This window comes from Terrapene carolina, unplaced genomic scaffold, assembly GCF_002925995.2.
Source record: "Terrapene carolina triunguis isolate 2854851 unplaced genomic scaffold, T_m_triunguis-2.0 Scaffold95, whole genome shotgun sequence".
NCBI classification, from domain to species: domain Eukaryota; kingdom Metazoa; phylum Chordata; order Testudines; family Emydidae; genus Terrapene; species Terrapene triunguis.
The window spans coordinates 48,634,385-48,652,769 of NW_020664446.1; the positions used below are offsets into that span (position 1 = coordinate 48,634,385).

General features: G+C 39.4%; 1 protein-coding gene across 2 annotated transcripts in view; it reads right to left on the minus strand.

Moving 5' to 3' along the window:
• CABCOCO1 (ciliary associated calcium binding coiled-coil 1) overlaps positions 1-18,385 on the minus strand; it is a 66,052-nt gene that overhangs the window by 34,507 nt on the left and 13,160 nt on the right. For both annotated transcript variants that reach the window (XM_024209329.2, XM_024209337.2), the window contains exons 3-5: positions 15,355-15,524; positions 11,076-11,220; positions 7,160-7,232 (exon numbers count right to left, since the gene is read on the minus strand). In XM_024209329.2, the coding sequence (XP_024065097.2) occupies positions 7,160-7,232; positions 11,076-11,220; positions 15,355-15,524 (388 nt within the window). The remainder of the gene's footprint in view (positions 1-7,159; positions 7,233-11,075; positions 11,221-15,354; positions 15,525-18,385) is intronic.

Here is an 18,385-nt window from a genome sequence, read left to right on the forward strand (position 1 = left end):
GATTCAAATAAGATGTTTCTGGTCTTTTTGACAGATTCCTCACTATTTCCAATTTTATTTTTTTATTTTTTTAAGAGCTGGTTGGAAAAATGTTGACAAAACATTTTTGTCAGAATTTGCTGATTCATCCAAAGTGAAACGTTTCACAGAAATGGTTCTATTTTCATGACATTCTGCTCGAAACCAGGCAGATTTGGAAACCTGTCTGGTTTCCTCATAGCTCATCTGCTTGCCTCTTCAGCAGGCGGGCTAGTGGGGAGCCAAGAACCTGGAAGCTGCGTTTCCCACCTCTTCCTGAATGGGTCACTGTATTTTGGGGGCATCTTGACTAGTGTATGAAAAATAATTAGTGGTGGGTGGAGCACCTCCGCAAAAGATAATTACTGTCCCCCGCGCAGCTCTATTTAATTATAGAACTAGTCAAAAAAGCCATTAAGAATGCCGAAGGACACAAAGTAACCCATTCAGAAACACCAGAGAAGCAAATAAAATTCATACCCAATCACTTTACCTCGAGCTACTTAGCTTCACCATTGGAAAGGTCTCCTGGTCAATAAAGTACTGCCAAGCTTGTGAAGGGCTTACACTAAACTCAACAACACTTATCTGTCAGTAACTCAATAACTTTTAAATGCCGCATTTGATCAATTCCAAAATTTCAGGGAATATTTTAGGCATCAATGGCCAGAACCCATACTGATTTGGAGAAAAATTAGAAAACTGGAAGGGTGACAGTAGACACATGAAACTCCTCCGACCTCTTTAACACAGCCATAGCCTCAAGCACCTGTGCAATTATATATAAATCAATTAACCAGTTGATGTCAGCCATTAACACCTTCCAGCATAACACTACCCTTATAACAATCACTGCTTCTCCTTCCAATAGAGGTTAACATGCTGACACATTGAATGATTTCTCTCTCAGAGAGAAAAAATAATAATTGGCGGGGGGAGGGAGGGACAGAGAAGAGGAAATGGTGAGAAGGGGGAAAGGAGTGTGTGCACACAGCCCCAGCATGGGGGTGAGGGAGAATGGGAAACCCTAGAATAGGAGGAAGGGGGCACAAAGAACCCTTGGTATGGGAGACACAGAATGGGGACCACAGTGATGGAGGCAGGGGGGAGCACAGAACCCCTGGCGTGGCAGGGAAGGTGGGAATGTGGGGCACACAGTACCTCTGGTGGGGGAGAGATTGGGATATCCTGATATGGGAAGAAGGAGGGAAGGGTGGGAAAAAGCGGAATGAGATGCATACAGATCCCCCGCCATGATGGAGGGGGAACATAGAACCTCCTGATGAGGAGAGATTGGAGGAATCTGACAACAGGGAAGGGGGGGCACACAGAAATACCTGGGAGGGAAGAGGGGTAGCGGTGCACACACAGATCCTGCCATGGAAGGGAATGGAGGGCCTGGGGGAAGGTGGGATGAGTGTGTATAAGGAGCTGCTGGTATGGGAGAGAAGAGGAGACCCTGATATGGGAGACCCTGGATGGGGGGGCACACAGAGACCCTAGCAGAGAGGAGGTTAGCAGGAGTTGCAGGGAGTACTTGAATAACAAGGGGTGGCAAACAGGGTGTCTGTGGTGGAGAATGGAGGAATGCAAGGATACGCAGAACGTACAAGAAGCTCGGCTTACACAAGCTACAAAGTGTGCAACCTCCTAGCTTTAAACAATCATAGTAGTACAGTAAAACTACTGAATATACTTTCTTCAATTTGCTTTGATGTTTTGGCTGAAGTGATACATACAAAACAAAGCCAAGTAAAGACATTAACATTTAAAGGAAGACAGCAAGCTTTGAAAAGTGTGCATTTAACTAGCTAATCACTGTGCCGCTAAGTGTGAACCTAAGGGCAGGTCAACGCTGTCTGGTAGGTTCAGACTATGGAGGTGTGAATAACAGTGTGCTTCCAAGTGCTGTGCTGTAACTCCCCTGTGTGGATGCTGCTGGTGCAAACGTAAAGGTTCCTACTGCACATTGATGTAGTCCTGTTTGAAGGGGACTACGTTAATGCAAACTAGGAACCTTTTCATTCATGCCCACCGCATCCACGCACGGGAGTTACAGTGCAGAACTTTGGTGTGCACTGCTATTCAAACTCCAGTACTCCAAACTGTGAGGCAGTGCAGACATGTCCTATATGCTTAAGGAAATTTTCTAATATACATGTTTAGTGTGTAAATGTGTGCAAATGTTCAGTTCAAAATGTCAGAATTCATTAATCAAAACCATTTCTCACCCCAATCAAGGGCACTAGTTCTAGGATGATTATGTCAATATCAAGTTTCAAACTTCAGCTCTTTTAGAGTAGCCTTGTCTAAACGAGTTGTAGTAGAAGTTTTTACAATATAAAGGGCATATTCCCTTTCCCTGCACTCAAACATAGAAAAGATACTGTTCAAACTTTTTTTTTAAAAAAAAAATCACATTTTGGTAGAGAGCAACCTTAGATAAATTCAGCCCCAAAAGCTTAATGTTTCTGAAAGCTAGGAGCACACAGAAAAAGGACATTATAATGGAAATTGTTCTGAAACTCTAACTGAACTGGGTGATATCTAGAAACTGCTATAATATTGAATGTTCACTGCCATTAAATTTAATCTTAAATATTGTTATTGCAACCTGACCCACTATGACATCTTTAAAGAAAATGATATCGTATAGTACTACTTCAAGAAGTGAAACTTAGCTAGTCATCTGGACCATAAAATAGCAGATTACTCCATCATGCTGGCTATAGCAACTAGGAATAAAACTAGATTTACCAACCACATTATTTTTATTAGGAAATGTTTCAAAGCAGACATCATCCCAAAAGACTTTAGACTCATTCCATCCAAATATACACTACGGAGAGCAAAAACATGTACTGTGTAAAGTACAATTTGTAAATGTTGTGGAAAAATATTACAAGACATGCCGTAATATATCATCCTATCGAAGTAAAATAAATTAACTGAAGACAGAAATAGAAAATAATAAAAACTTCTATGCAATTCATGTATTAACAATTTAAATCTTTATGAGATCTGACATGTGTTAATGGGAACTGCTCCACTGAATCCCTGTATATTCAGATTTAGTCTGGTACCCCACTTGCTCTCTCTGAATTTGCAGGCTAATATAAGTACATTAAATCACAAACTAGATAGCGAAATCTCTGGACTTGGTATGGGGAAAACAACACCTTAACGAAAATCTTGAAGTTAAAGGTGGTAGGTTAGTGCAAGTTTTGTATTTGCACACCTAGGCTCTGATACTGCAATGACCTCTGTAGAGCACAACAATCTGCCCCATAAGTTCTTACTGCAGAATTGGGAAACTACTTTGTAAATAATTTATGCAGCAATTGCATGTACAAATCCGGTATCTGCATGACCAAATGTAATTTTGTATATACAATTGTACATTCAAATTAAACTCATATTTACATGCCAAAAACTTTTAAATATCAAGTCCAGAAAATTCATAGTGCTACCATTTTAACATTGTGTTCATTGACATCAATGGAGCTATGCTGATTTGCCTCAGAAAAGGATTTGACCCATTTTCTTATTAGAGCCTCTTTCTATACCCAAAGGGGGAAGCTACCATACAACAAGAACACTGTTTATAAGGGGCACATCCATATACTGGTTAAAAACAAAAACTGAAGGCATTTACACAACTATCCTGTAAATTTACTGTAATTCTTATAGTGTCATGTTTATCAAAAGACATACATGTATATCCAATTTTTCAGTCTTTGTAGAGCTGGAGTGAAGGAGAAGTAATGGGGTTGACAATTGGACAGGCAAGTCTAAAGTCACCAAACTTGGTTATATGCATGCTGTGTGTTTTATTACCTTACCAGACATACCATTCATCTCTCTTTCAGTTTTGACCTTTTATTCCTAATCAACATAAGCACCTAAGCCAATATTATTCAAAATACTTTAGCTGAAGTGAAAATATAGAACAAAACCATATTATAATCAGTGTTTTTTAAATAAACCACCAAATGCAGTCAGCCCTTTAAAGAGTTAAAGTGTTGGTTCTATTATGCTTTTTTCATAAAACTACAGTATATTATAATATTAGTCAGACCATGCGGGACCACTAATTATGAGTTGTATTTATGTAACTGAAATTATGTTAATTGGCATGACCAGTGATAATGTATGAATAATTTAACCTCCTTGATTCATTTTCCATTTCTAGCCTGATTGGTTCTACACAAGAAGTAACATGGTCACTTAGCAATAACTGCAGTGAAAGATCAGAAATGAAATCTGACGAGAATACTGTACAATTGTTTGCATTAGAGAAAAATAAACTTTAGTTCTTCTATAATCCATTGCTCCAAGTTTCTTCTGGCAATTACATGGTCCAATTTCCCTAAAAGGATCTCTGTTATAAAATTCTCTCAGTTCTGATTTGTTGTAATGATGTCTCTTTTGAGGAAGCATGTGTTGGGATTAGAACTCTAGACTTTTAGTCAGGCGATATGGGTACTGTTCCCAACTCTGACATGCTGTGTAACCTGAAGCAAGTCACTTATCTGCTTTATTTCAGTTTCTACATTTGTAAAATGGAGATAACGGTAACTAATCCATATCCCCCGAGTCATGTCATGGTTATGAGCATTGTGCACACCATCACCATTCAGAACCTCACAGCAGCTCTAAGGACAGAACCTAGATCCTCTAGCTCCACAAGAAGAGACCCTTCCCAGTTGAGCTAAAAGAGGATTTCCATCAACTGCTAGCAGCAGAGGGCTTATAAAACAAAACTGAGACCACCTGATTCTATCCAGTTGAGGCTAGTGGTGCATATGTTTTAGTGATTCCCCCATTTTGGAGAGAACCCTTATGTGGATGGGAGAGCTTTAGACCACTTGCCCTTTTCCGCATCTGTCACAACTGTTCAGTAAGGAAATTGTTTTAGCCCCAAATACCAAACTCAAGCTCAGACTGGATACTAAAGAGATCTAGGGCAGATATCGGTATTAGCATTGCTGGGAACAGAGCTCATTACTGAGCACAAGTATGGGGCACCTCCACCAGGAGGGCTTATACCCCTTCTCTGGGGGATGAGTTTTGAGTTGGGCTCTTGCTGTTAAAGGGAACAACAGCCCAATAGGCTTGAAGCATGACTGTGCCTGTAGGCAATATTAATGGAGGCAGACAGCCTACTTGGTTGTTTAAGGGACTGCAGGGACACGGGGCACTAAGTAATGCTTTGCTTTCCAGATAAAATCTGGAAATGAAATCAAGTTGAAAGCAGAGACCTTCATTCATATAATGGGCCTGATTCCCATCACAGGACATGTGCTCGCAAATACTTAGATATTTGCATTTAGAGAAAATTACTTTATTGAATAGCTGGAAAGCTTTAAATTATAGCTTATTAGACTGAGTGTAAGAAAGCAAAGAAAACAATATATAACTATCAATATTTAATAAGCACTGAAGCGTGGTCGGAGCTGTACAATACAAAGAAGATCACATAAGTGCTGCCACAGGGCCTTACAGTCTAAAAGAGACAGACAGGCAGGCACATAATATACCAGATGATCGGAGGAAGTTCCAAGTTCAAAACTGGTACAAATTTTTGTTGTGGTGAAATTTTTGTAAATTAGATTTGTTGCTATGGAGGATCATCACTGGAATGTTTCACACCATAAGTTTATTTTAAGGAGAGATTTGAATGTCACAGGATAATTGTGTCCTGATGCTAGATAAATGCCAAGGCAAATTGGGTGACATTCATTCATGACAGTGTTCTTTTCCAGTGTTTTTATCCCTACTGCACCAAATGATTAATAAGGAAGATGGTGTCATTTTGGCTGGTAGACATTGGTTTAGTTGACATTTATTCACAGTTCCATTACTGAAAAGCTGCATTCTGACTCAGAAAATTGATTTTAGCCATTCAGAAATGAGCTTTACATAAAAACAATTTTAAAAGATTTTCAATTAATTTATAATACACTAAAAATGTAATATACCTCATAAATTACAAAATGTATGGGTGAAACGATTTCTTAACTGAAGCTTCACTTTTTAAAAATAATGTTGCCAGTATGCAAGTGTTAGCCAACCATTCACCTGATTAGCGAACACTGAAAAATAAAACAACATTAAAACAGAGGGTGAAATCCTGATTCCATTGAAGTTAATGGGAGTTTTGCCAGTGACTTCAGTGGAGCCAGGATTCAGCTCAGTCAATGAATGATAACATGCCCTGTTGCACTGTTACAGGTAAAATGTAGTATTCTCTAAAATGCTAATGACTGCTTCAAGAAACAAACCTTTCGTATGTTTTATTAAGCCAGTCAGAAGAAACATGGAAGAAATTGGATAGTACCATTTTAAACACAAACTGCCAGCTTCAAGCATAAAGGAAAAATACTGAACATTTTTTTCCCTTTAATTTATTTCCATTAATATTTATAAGCTAAAATTCAACCTTTTTTTAGCAAAACAACTGATTGCCTTCTCTCATAAAATAAAAGCATAAACCCTTTTCAATCTATTGTGAAATATATCCTCAATTAGTAGAGTCAAGCAGAAATAAACAGATGAACCTGAACATTTGATTAAAGGCTAAATCTTGAGACAATGCATTTTTGATAAATGTGTCCGTGCACACGCATAAAAATTAAGATATATGTGACAAAGTTTATCAACACAATTACCTGTTACCTGAGTGCCTTAGAAGTCTTGCATGTCTAATTAAAATGTTCCTATACAATCAATATAATTATCTGTTGATAGCTGCCATTAAAAATAATGGGCCTAGGTATACTAGAACTGTGGTCATCATGGAGTTACTGTAAGTAATCTTTTGTGATTTGAGTACTGATTTTAAAGTGGAGTCATGGATTATCTAATTAAAATCCTGAAGATCATTATAAATACTGTACATGAAGATATTTTTAACTCAACAGATTTACCACTATAACCAAGAAAACCACATTTTTCTAAACCCATAACTCATTTTGGAGACCTATATCACCGTATCTAACTTTTATTCTTTAATCTGCTATTCTGTATTGTTAGCATCTGAGCAATTTTGACAAAATTGCTTTGAGCTTTATAAAACAGATGTCACAGGGCTGCATTAAATAATTCTGCTTAATCAGTTCTATTCATATAAATTACTTACCTCATCGCCTATTACAAGTTCTTCCCTGGGATTGTGGAAAAGATACTCATATAGTTTATAGTGTTGAAATAAACTGAAAAAGAAAAGAAAACGTAGCTCCAGCACAACCATAAATCTTTGGAAAGGAAGTATTCTAAACACATTTGTTACCCTAGGAGTTATTCTCTAAGTCAAGGTGACGGATACCTGAGCACTAATAAGAAAAGACACTTGTTGAGCTCTAATTCTAGCTACAAAATGTAAACCATTTCAGGTATTACAAGATTCATATCAGTTATAATAAACTCAATATGACACTTGAGATATCAGCCCTACCATTGTGAAATTGAATTTTGGGGCTTAATATTCTGCTCTGAAAAATGACTCAAAAGTTAATTGTTACAAGGGCATAATTTGACCTGCAGGATCTTTATTATTGGTGATGGTGTGGGAGTAGAAAATGAAGCCAACTGGACTTTCACTTTGTGTAGAGCACAAATTACTGCCCAGCATCTCAACCTCCCACTCCATTTCCAAGCCAGGAACGAAGAAGTTAGCAAAGATAGTCTCTTAAGGCCACCTTTCAATTGTTAATACCTTCGTTTTCTCTCATTCAGGCTTTAGGCCAAGGCAATGGTATTGAGAGAGCGTTTGATCTATGGTACCTGCCATTCCATTTAGTCTGCAATACTTCAGCTCTGATTCCTGCCATGTCCTGGTAGTGAGATATACGCCTGTGTTTACACAGGCCTCATAATTTATCTGGAACTAATTCAGATAATTTTGACCTTCAGATGACTCTGACCCTCCCCACCTCCTTTGCCATTTTTGGTAACATTTTAGTGTGGATCATTTGTAAATGCCAAAAGCAGAGGTGAAAGTAAGCCGGTGCGCCATACCGGGGCGGATCAACTTCCCCTGGCAGCAATTTAAAGGGCCTGGGGCCCCCAGCAGCAGCTGGAGCCCAGGGCCCTTTAAATTGCCGCCAGAGCCCTGCTGCCGGAGCCCTGGGGAAGAGGCGGCAGGGCTCGGGGGGCAATTTAAAGGGCCGGGGGGGCCTGCTGCAGCTACCGCCCCAGGCTCTTTAAATCATCCCCGGAGCCCTGGGGTAGTGGCAGCGGGGCTCTGGTGGCTATTTAAAGGGTCCGGGGCTCCGGTAGCTACTACTGCCCAGGCCCTTTAAATCGTCCCTGGAGCCTGCCGGAGCCCTGGGGTAGCGGCAGCGGGGGTTAGGCGGCAATTTAAAGGGCCCAGGGCTCGGACGCCGCTACAACCCCAGGCCCTTTAACTTGCCGCCGGAGCCCCACCACCGCTATCCCAGGGCTCTGGCAGCAGGACTCCGGGGATTTAAAGGGCCCGGGGCAGTAGTGGCAGCCGGAGCCCCGGGCCCTTTAAATCACCACCCGAGCCCCCGGCTACCGCTGCTACCCCAGGGCTCCAGCAGCGGGGCTCAGATGGCGATTTAAAGGGCCCAGGGCTCCCACTGCTGCTACTCTCTGGGGCCCTTTAAATCGCCACCTGAGCCCTGCTGCTGGAGCCCTGGGATAGCAGCGGCGGGGCTCTGGCGGTGATTTAAAGGGCCAGGGGCTCCCGGCTGCTGCTAGTGCAGCGGAGCCCCAATCCCTTTAAAGCTCTGCCAGAGGCCGGGGCCCCGGAGTAGTGGCGGCAGCCAGGAGCCCCCTCCGATGGTGATTTAAAGTGCCCGGGGCTCCGCTGTGGTAGCAGCAGCTGGAGCCCCAGGCCCTTTAAATCACGCCCCGGGGCTCCCAGCCCCGTCTGTAGCTGGTAGCTCAGGGGGTGATTTAAAGGGCCCAGGTCTCCCAGCTGCTGCTACCACCACAGCCCCAGCCCCGGGCCCTTTAAATCCTGATTTAAAGCGCCTGGGGATTTAAAGGCCCCACCTCTTCCGGTTGAGCTGAAATAATGGTGTACTTTAGTGTATGTACATATATATATATTTTGCTCAGCAATTTGTGAAGGATTTTTAATATTCATGTACACCCTTGATTAACACCCAGATTAGCTGTTAGCCGGATTAATATTCCACTGGTAAAGTTATAGGGCATGATCCTACACCCACTGAAGTTAAGATTTCAATGGAAGTAAGACTAGTTCTATGGTCTCATAGGTCAAAACACTACGAACTACATGGACCTGATCAGTCTAAATACATAGTTACCCAAATGCCATTGTGATCTTTCAATGAAAGAACCTTTGTTCCATAAAAACATATGAAAGTTTTAGAAGGAAAAAAAAAGGTAAAAAGTTAAGATGACATTCATAAATACCACGACATCTTTTATTTTAGGGCTAGATCATGACATTTTGATCTAGTCCAAAGCAAGGGGCAGTTCATTTTTGCACTTTGCCTGGAGTACTCTGGGAGTGAGATTTTCAGAATCCCCCACCTCGTCTCCCCACTGCTCAAGACAGGGAGTGTGCTGCACAGGTGTAGACCTAGTATGGTGTATGCTCCTCAGTGTGCTGGAGGTATTACTCTCTACTACCTCTCATCCCTTTTTGCCCACCTGCAAAAGCAGGGGATACAGTGGCTCTGTGGCGCATGCCACCTGCCATGTGCTGGAAACAAATGGTATGGTATACTGAGTGTCTTACATCCCCTTACTCCCTTGCACTGGTATGCAGGATGAGCCACTATCTGGCCTTTCATTTGTTACATTTAAAAAATACATATTGCTGCTTGTTTGCAGTCACATCTCTTTTTGTGCTTACAACAGCAGTAGTTTGCAAGCTGGTGCTGGACCTCTTTTGTACTGTTGTACAGGCTGCCTAGGAAAAGCAACACACTAATGATTTTTAGAACAGCATTATACATGAAATGCTACTGGATTTCCTAATCCATTCATGAGACCATCCCAACTTGGCTTTGAACATAATCAAATAATTGTCATGTTTGCAGTGTTGTTATAGTCGTGCTGGTCCCAGGATATTGAGACACAAGATGGGTGAGGCAATATTTTGTACTGGACAAACTTCTGCTGGTGAGATAGAGAAGCTTTCAAGTTACACAGAGCTCCCCTTAAGGTCATACAGATGAAAGTCACCTGAAGAAGAGCTCTTTGTAGCTCTTTCACCAACAGAAGTTGCTCCAATAAAAGATATTACCTCACCCACCTTGTCTCTCAAATAACGTTCATGATTAGTATTTATTCATTATGGCCGTGAGCCAGTACAGTACTTAAGTAAGTACATAACTTTAACCATGTGAGTAATCCCACTGAAATCAATTGGACTACTCACTGGTTTAAAATTACATACATGATCTAGTGCTTTGCTGGACTAAGGCCTAAAACTATTCCATTTATAACTGAATTATTAAGATAACACTCTACCCCTTCCCTCCCCTCTCCATTCCTCAGCCAAAAAAAAAAAAGGAATAACTTGCTGTTGCCCAGTTGAAGAATAGAGAATCTTCACCATCAAGACCGTGAAATAGGATAAAGTGTTAGTTTAAACTTTGAAGTCGTTGGGTTGTATCATTTGAGGTCAGAGACTTGTTACTTAAGTAAATGGTTTTGGGTTGTTGCGTTTTTTTTTTTTTTTGGGGGGGTGTTAGTGTAATGTTCAGGAGTTTTTGGCAAAGTTTGATCATGTTAAACTAAATAAAACTCTCTCTTTTTATTGGCAGATACTTTACAGTGCTGAACTATTAGAACAGGGGTTCTCAAACTGGGGGTCGGGACCCCTCAGGGGGTCGCAAGGTTATTACATGGGGGGTCACGAGCTGTCAACCTCCACCCCAACCCCGCTTTGCCTCCAGCATTTATAATGGTGTTAAATATATGAAAAAGTGGTTTTAATTTATAAGGGGGGGTCGGACTCAGAGGCTTGCTTTGTGAAAGGGGTCACCAGTACAAAAGTTTGAGAACCCCTGTATTAGAATATAAACATAACTGATACTGGAAAAAAAGAATACCTGATCTTCAAGTAACTGATTATAGCCTTGGCTTGATCAACACTGAAGAAATCCAAGCCACCACCTTTTTCTGAATGAGACTCCCCTATTCCAGCCATTGCTCTCCCAAGTTCTTTTATGTTGTCTTCTAGCGTAATATGTTTGGCTGCAATTCAATCCAGAAGAACAAAAACTAAACATAGATGTGACGGATGTTTTCTTGGCACAGTACTGAGAGATTTTTTTTAATGTTTGAAAAGTTGCATTTGAAGCCATGTAGAATTTTTTTTAAAAAATTGGACAAATTTTATTGCTTATTTCCATTATTCTTATAAATAACAGTAGTCTTAACATTCCTTCACAAAACCATTGATGGTCACTTTGTCCTGTAGGGACAAAAGCAGATGACACACAAACTTCTTAGTTGATAGCTTATTTATTCAGATATTGTCACCATAATTACATGAACAGAGAATCAGGGACATTCTATTTCAGGTGCATGGTTTGTACAGTTATGAATCTTTTAAAAAATATATATCTGGTACTGCTCATGAACTTCTGATGCTGTCCACTGCAACATGAAGAAGAAATAGAAGAATCAGATGCCACTTGGGGTATTTAGTATTTTTTTAAAATTTTAATCCAGTTACACAGGATTGATTAAATTTGTAAATAAATTAACTTTTTATTAGAATTAAAAGTTTTCATATCAAAAGAGCCAATCTTTTGTAATCATGTAATCAAATTGGGAGGACAGGTTCTCAAAGGCATAAAGGACAGTCAAACAAACAGCCAACTCTCATAAAAAGTCAGTGTGAGCTGGGCACCTAACTCCCATTTGTGCTTTCGAAAATCTCCCTCTTAACTGTTTAAGACAGGCGAAAATGTGAGATTTTCATGGCTTCCATTTATACTACTTCTTTCTCCTTGGTATCAAAACTTAATGTGCATTCCCTAATGGGAATAAATGTTACAACAAGAAAGTCTTCGGTCAGAGGCGTCAAGTTAAGTCTTTCCAAATGAAATATCTGGTAATATTTGTTTGTTTTGGTTATAGTGGAAAAGGAAGAGATGCAATAATGTGAAAAAGTAAATCTTAGTCCACTAAACTCTGTATAACAAGATATGACTATCCTGGATAAAGGCATATCTCTTTTCAGTTTGGATAGATATTAGTAAAAGATTAGATGCAATTCTCACCACAATGGAAAGAAGATTTGAAAGCACTGGTTGAAGATTAGGATAGCAAATGAAAACATGGGGCATTATATACTTTCTTTATGCTATTTTAAATTGTTGATGATGTTTAGGATAGGCTGCATATAGAAGACTAAGTTTCCTCAATGGAATTGGATAGATAAGCTATTTACTAATATGGGGTTACCTAGTTAATAGAGGATATGAGTATAGAAAAAAGTGTTTCATATGACCTGCTCTCCAAAATAATCCTTGCCGTGATCAGTTTTGGGGTCTAATTTTCTTCTCCCTTATATCAGCATAAATTAGGAGCAACTCTGTTGAGGACATGGATTTTGATTACTAAAACTGGTGTGACATTAGAATTAGGTGCTGAGTGTACTTTCTGAAAAAGTAGTCTGTATTTCCACAACTGTTTTTTCTTAACTGACGACATTACACTAAATTGCCATTACTCTCAGACTACAATTATACCTATCATATTGGGAACCATAGTACCAAAACATCCGCTGTTCTGCCACCATATAACTTAACTAGATGGTTACTTTATGTTTCTACCATTGATTTTGAAAAAGTCCTACCAACATGAGACTAAAATTCAAAAGATTGTGACGATACCATTGTTTTTATAAACTAGATTGACAGAGGAAAATTTGCAAATGTTTCATAATTTCTTATAGCAGTGACTGAAACTTTGGTTTGATCAGAAAGAGGCTTTAACATTATTATTTGTATGCAATGTGTGTCATCACCAGGACTACTGTGGATTTGAAGATTTTTAGCAATTTACTTGTTCCTTTATGCTATCATGAATCCAGACTTCAAAGTGGATAAGTACACAACACTGGTGTAATGGCAGGTTTATTTACCATACTACTTTAATTCCCTATGGATCTACTTCTTTGGTTCTTTGTACAGGAAACAAATTAAAAAAAAAAAAAGTTACAAGATGCTTATGGTGTTTCAGAAATCAAAACCTTGTAAAGTTCACTTCCCGTGCTGAACACAGAGGTATCAGAGAATAACCATGGTGGGAAAAGAGGAGTGTAATCTAGATACGCAAAATGGGGTGTGAACAGGGGAGAAGCCACAGGAAGTGGAAAGACTGAATGATAGAATTGGGAATGCCAACAAATGGGGAGTCCCCTAGAAGTAAAGCAAGAAAGAGTGAAGTTGTGGGGTTACAACAACACACGAAGAAGGGACAGAAGTCACACCTGAAAGGGAACTGGAGGCCCTGAGCACTCCTGTGAGGTGCTGGGCACCATAAACTCCCACTGACTTCAGTAGCAGTTGAAGGTGCTCAGGAATCTGAAGGGATCAAATCTGGGCACCAAATGCTGTCCATGGCCATATGTTCTACAGCCTTCAATCTTCAAGCTAGACTGCAGTCTGAGACTAGCCCTACTTTGAATTAGCACTCTTCCAACTGAGGCACAACTAACAGATCACCACTCCAAAGTAGTATTACTTATGTTGCCTCAGGCCCTGTTTCAGCATTGTATTTACGCATGTGCTTAACTTTAAGCACTTGCATAAGTCCAACCACATGCAGCAAACCATTTTAGCACAAGATGAACATTAAAGTTATGTCAAAGTGCTCATTGACTTAAATGGGAATTCAGCACACGCTTAAACTTAAACCCACATGCCAATCTCCCTCCTCCAGCATCTCATTCAGTCTTAGCATTCACCTCTCCACTCACCTCTTTGCCCCGGTCTCTTTGTCCAATCAATCTCTCCTCCCACCTCCCTACACTGGTTATCGGTCCCAGTGTCCTTGCACAGTGAGTCCCAGTCTTCCCCCTAGCTTCCAACCCGTCTCCTTGCTAACCGGTCTCAATCTCACCCTGCACCCCAACTTCCGGTTCTAGTTTCCCTACCCCTCCAATCAGTCTCCAGTTCCAGGCTCCTCTCCCAGGTCCAGCTCATGTCCCCATTGCATTTGAAAAGGCAGCTTTCTTCTCCATGCTCATTCAAAGGGGGAACGGGGAGGGTCACTGAGATCACAGGAGACAGACTCCCTTGTTCTCAGATGAGGTGTCTGAACCCGGCATAGCTCATAGCAGAACAGCGACTACAGGGAAAGTCCTGCTCAGCCCCAGGATGGCGCATGCCCAGTAGAGACAAAATCTTCAGTGAGCTGCTAAAATCTAAAAAAAAAAAAATCTCACTGAGCATGTGTAAAGAGTGATTTTTTCCTCCAAAAGTTTATAACTTGGCCAAATTTAGGAAGATTTTCACAAGGACAGAAAAAGACACATCCCTGATACACAGGCCACCCTCCTCCCTAATTTCAAGTCCCTGCTCCAAAGCATGAGATGCTACATCGCTTAAAAGAGGGGAAAAAAGGTCACCAGGATATTTTAGCATGGGCAAAACAATGTATTCTTCCATATCCTCATTGAAACAGCTGAAGTGTTTCCAAAAAAATTCAGCCTGAGTCAGACACCTGGCATGGAAAATTTCAGCCCAAATGGTTAAAATTTGGCAAAGTTTTAAGCAACTGAAAATAGGGTTTTATAATGGGAAATGTCAGGCAACCCTAACAACAGGCAGCACTACCAGTCCTGCCTATAGTATTATATATATATATATATATATATATATATATATATATACACACACACACACACACACACACACACACATACACCCGGGAAAACTCATTTCTGATATGCTTCCATTCTTCTCCATAGTTTCGTTAGTACAGTTAATTCATATTAAGGTATTTGTGTAGTGAACCCTCTGCAGCAAGACAACTGGAATTCCTAACAATTATTTTCCTAACCACGAAGTATATGTACATTCTGGCAAAATTCCTAATTAATTATATTCAAGGACCTTTTGCAAGGTAATAATATGGTAAAAAGTTCTGTGTTTAATTTTTAAAAAATTCACCTATTCTGTTCTGAAGGAATCAAAGTTTAACTGTAGCCAAGAGTTATATCCAAAATACAATGCACACAGCATGTTGATACTCAGGGAGAAAATTAATCATTTAATATTTATTTCTAATTAAAAATATTAACCACTTACATTAAAATTAATTTAGAGAACATGCTAAGTTTCTGTTCAAGTGAATATTAAGAATTATACTTACTGCTGAGGTTCTCCAACAGAAAGTTTAAGATGGCCATGAATCCTGAGAGCTGTAGATGAGTGAAGTCCATCTCTTTAGCCCACCAAAATCCCGACACATAATAATCTAGTAAAACAGCTTCCTTCAAAGATGTCTTAATTTGTCTGAAATTCAGAAACTCTTCCAGTTTTCTGTGGTAGAAAGGTGAAGTATAAAATCAAGTGAGAGGTTCCATAAGTTTGATTTAGTCTGCCAGCAATCATGTGTGTACTCCTGGCATCTGATTCAGCTATATCATTCAAAACATTAATGCTGTTCACAGGACAAATCAGTAAATAGCAACATGAACCCAATTCTTCATGTTTCCCCAAGCAATGTTTAAGTATCACTTAAATGTAGTAAGAAAAAAAATGGTATGATGACTTCATCTGTATATCAATGGGTGCACTTGGCATATTTTTACTGATCAAGGGTATCCCTTCTTGTATCTTTAGGGTGAGATGTGGAACCACAAAGCCAAAAGTCTTCTATGTAACAAACATGTAACAGATATAAAGATCTAAAATTCACAAATCATTGAGTGAAATGAAGCTGAAAATCCAAAAGAAAAATCAGCTTTTATTTTCTTGGGAAGTTTTAGGGTGAAATGAGACTAGAAAGGAAAAATAACATGAACCCTGTCTTCACATACACTTATAAAAGTAAGCTTCATTGCAACTCCGCTTTCTACAAAAAGGTCCTAGCTGCAGCTCCATCTGGGAGCAAAGTTAAGGTTGCTGTCACAACACTATGACTCAAACAGCATGATAACGTGACACTTGCTTTTATAATAATGATAATGAACATAATACTCACTGGTGACGATAATTGATTTTACTATGTTGTACTAAGAAATCTGTCTGGAACACTCAAACACAAATGGGTCATGTACACAGTGTTAAGATGTAAATTAGGTTTAGGCTAGAGGATTGGGTTTGAGGCCAAATCAGAACTAGGGTTTAGGCTCAGAATGGATGGTGACAAAATCCCACAAGTCATTCTTGTGCAATTTCAGCATCAAATGGCAGAATTCTCATACCACCATTTATTGTTGCAATATTTCCTAGGGTATCTGTGGTAAGCCACAGCCATTCATGCACAGGCCATACCCTAAACACTGACATCTACCATGTCCCAACAATGCAATTTCAATAGCGCCTGCTCATAGGGCCTCCCCTTGACTGCAACAGCCCCCACGGCCCATCAGATGACACAGAATAGAGAAAACATTCTAGGCTGTATTTTTTGTCAATATAATGTCATTTTCCGTATTCTTTTTCTTAGTATGTTTAATACAACCAAGCATCCTATTTGCCTTTTAACTGGAGCTGTACTGAGTAGGCATCGTCACTGAATTAACTCCTCTTAAGTCTCTTTCTCAGTGGTTCCTGCAAATTCATCAGCACAAAATTTCTTCACCCATGCTTAAATTTTTTTAAAATTTAGTTTCATCTGGAATGAAGTTGTTTAATATTCAATATGTTTAAATCCAGCCGGGGTTTGTCACAATCCTCCAAATCTTTACTAATCAACTGCATAGTGCCATAAGCAACTTTCACCAACTAACTGTACACTTCCTCAGTCGTCCTATTATTGATTCCTGGGGACCTCCTTACTATTTATCTCTCTCATTATGACTCTTATTTCACACTGCTACACAAGTTTTTAATTGATAATAAGACTTTGCTCCTTATCTCAGGCTATTCATGTTATTTAATGTTCCCTTACGAACAAACCTTACATTATATCTGAAAATCCAACTAAATAATATTGGGTAAAATTATCAAAAGTGCCTAAGTGATTTAGTAGCATAAGTTTCATTTTCAAAAGTGATTTGGGCACTTAGGGGCCTAAGTCTCCTTGAAAGTCAATAGGGCTTAGACTCCTAAGTCACTTAGGTGCTTTTGAAAAATTCTCATAATCTTTATTTTTTCTAAATAACTAAGTTTAGAAAGGAGCAAATTCTCCTTAGAAAAGCCACGCTTTTTTTGACCATATTCAATTATGCCTATTGTATTCAAATGCAGAATTAGTACTATCCTTTTTTCTTTTCTTTATTTTTCTACATTAATGTAATGGATTAGAGGGGGACAGGGTTGGGGACTTCAGTTTGCAATTCTGCCAATGTACCTCAACTGTGTTTTAGAGAAAATAGGTTAGCTTCCATGTTCTCTCAGTCCTTGACCTCTCAATTAAGATGGCTAGTAAAGGTGCCAACCATGATAATTGTTTTTACTTCCCTAAAAAAATCTGAATATTTTTCTCTGCTTATTATTCCCTCTTAAAAAAAAACAAAGTACTATCAGATATATGAATAGGCAACTAACTGTTTGTTCACAGTGTTCACAAAGCCGGAAAGTTAAATTGTTGAAGGATACAAAAAAAAAAATAGATGTGTTTTATAAATCAAAGGCTCACTAGTGAACAATATAAAGAACATAATTCATTAAGTTTTGTTTAAAGCATTACCTCTGTTCTACATGATGAATTTGTGTAGCTGTACATATACTAGTCAGTTAAAAACACTTAGTCATGTACTGAAATGGAAGTGGAGTGTGGCCAACTATGAACTTTCCAAAGTTTGAAACAGCCCATATCCTCTGTCTTGTAAGCTTTTGCCAACATTATGCTTTCACAATCAGTATTTCAAGGGAATTAGGTCTTTTCGGATATTCATTCTTTCAATGTTCTGCAATGTATGTGATTGACACAATGATAGATTCTTTATATATCTTCTATTACACCTCTACCCCGATATAACACTGTCCTCGGGAGCCAAAAAATCTTACCGTGTTATAGGTGAAACCGCATTATATCGAACTTGCTTTGATCCGCCGGAGTGCGCTGCTTTACCGCGTTATATCCGAATCCGTGTTAATCCAGGTCGCATTATATAAGGGTAGAGGTGTATTACTATTGCTATTTTTTTCGTGGAAGATGCTCAGGTACTATGGTGGTGGGCAGCAATATAAAATCTTTAGTTCAATAGATAAAACAAGGAAATTGCTATAAC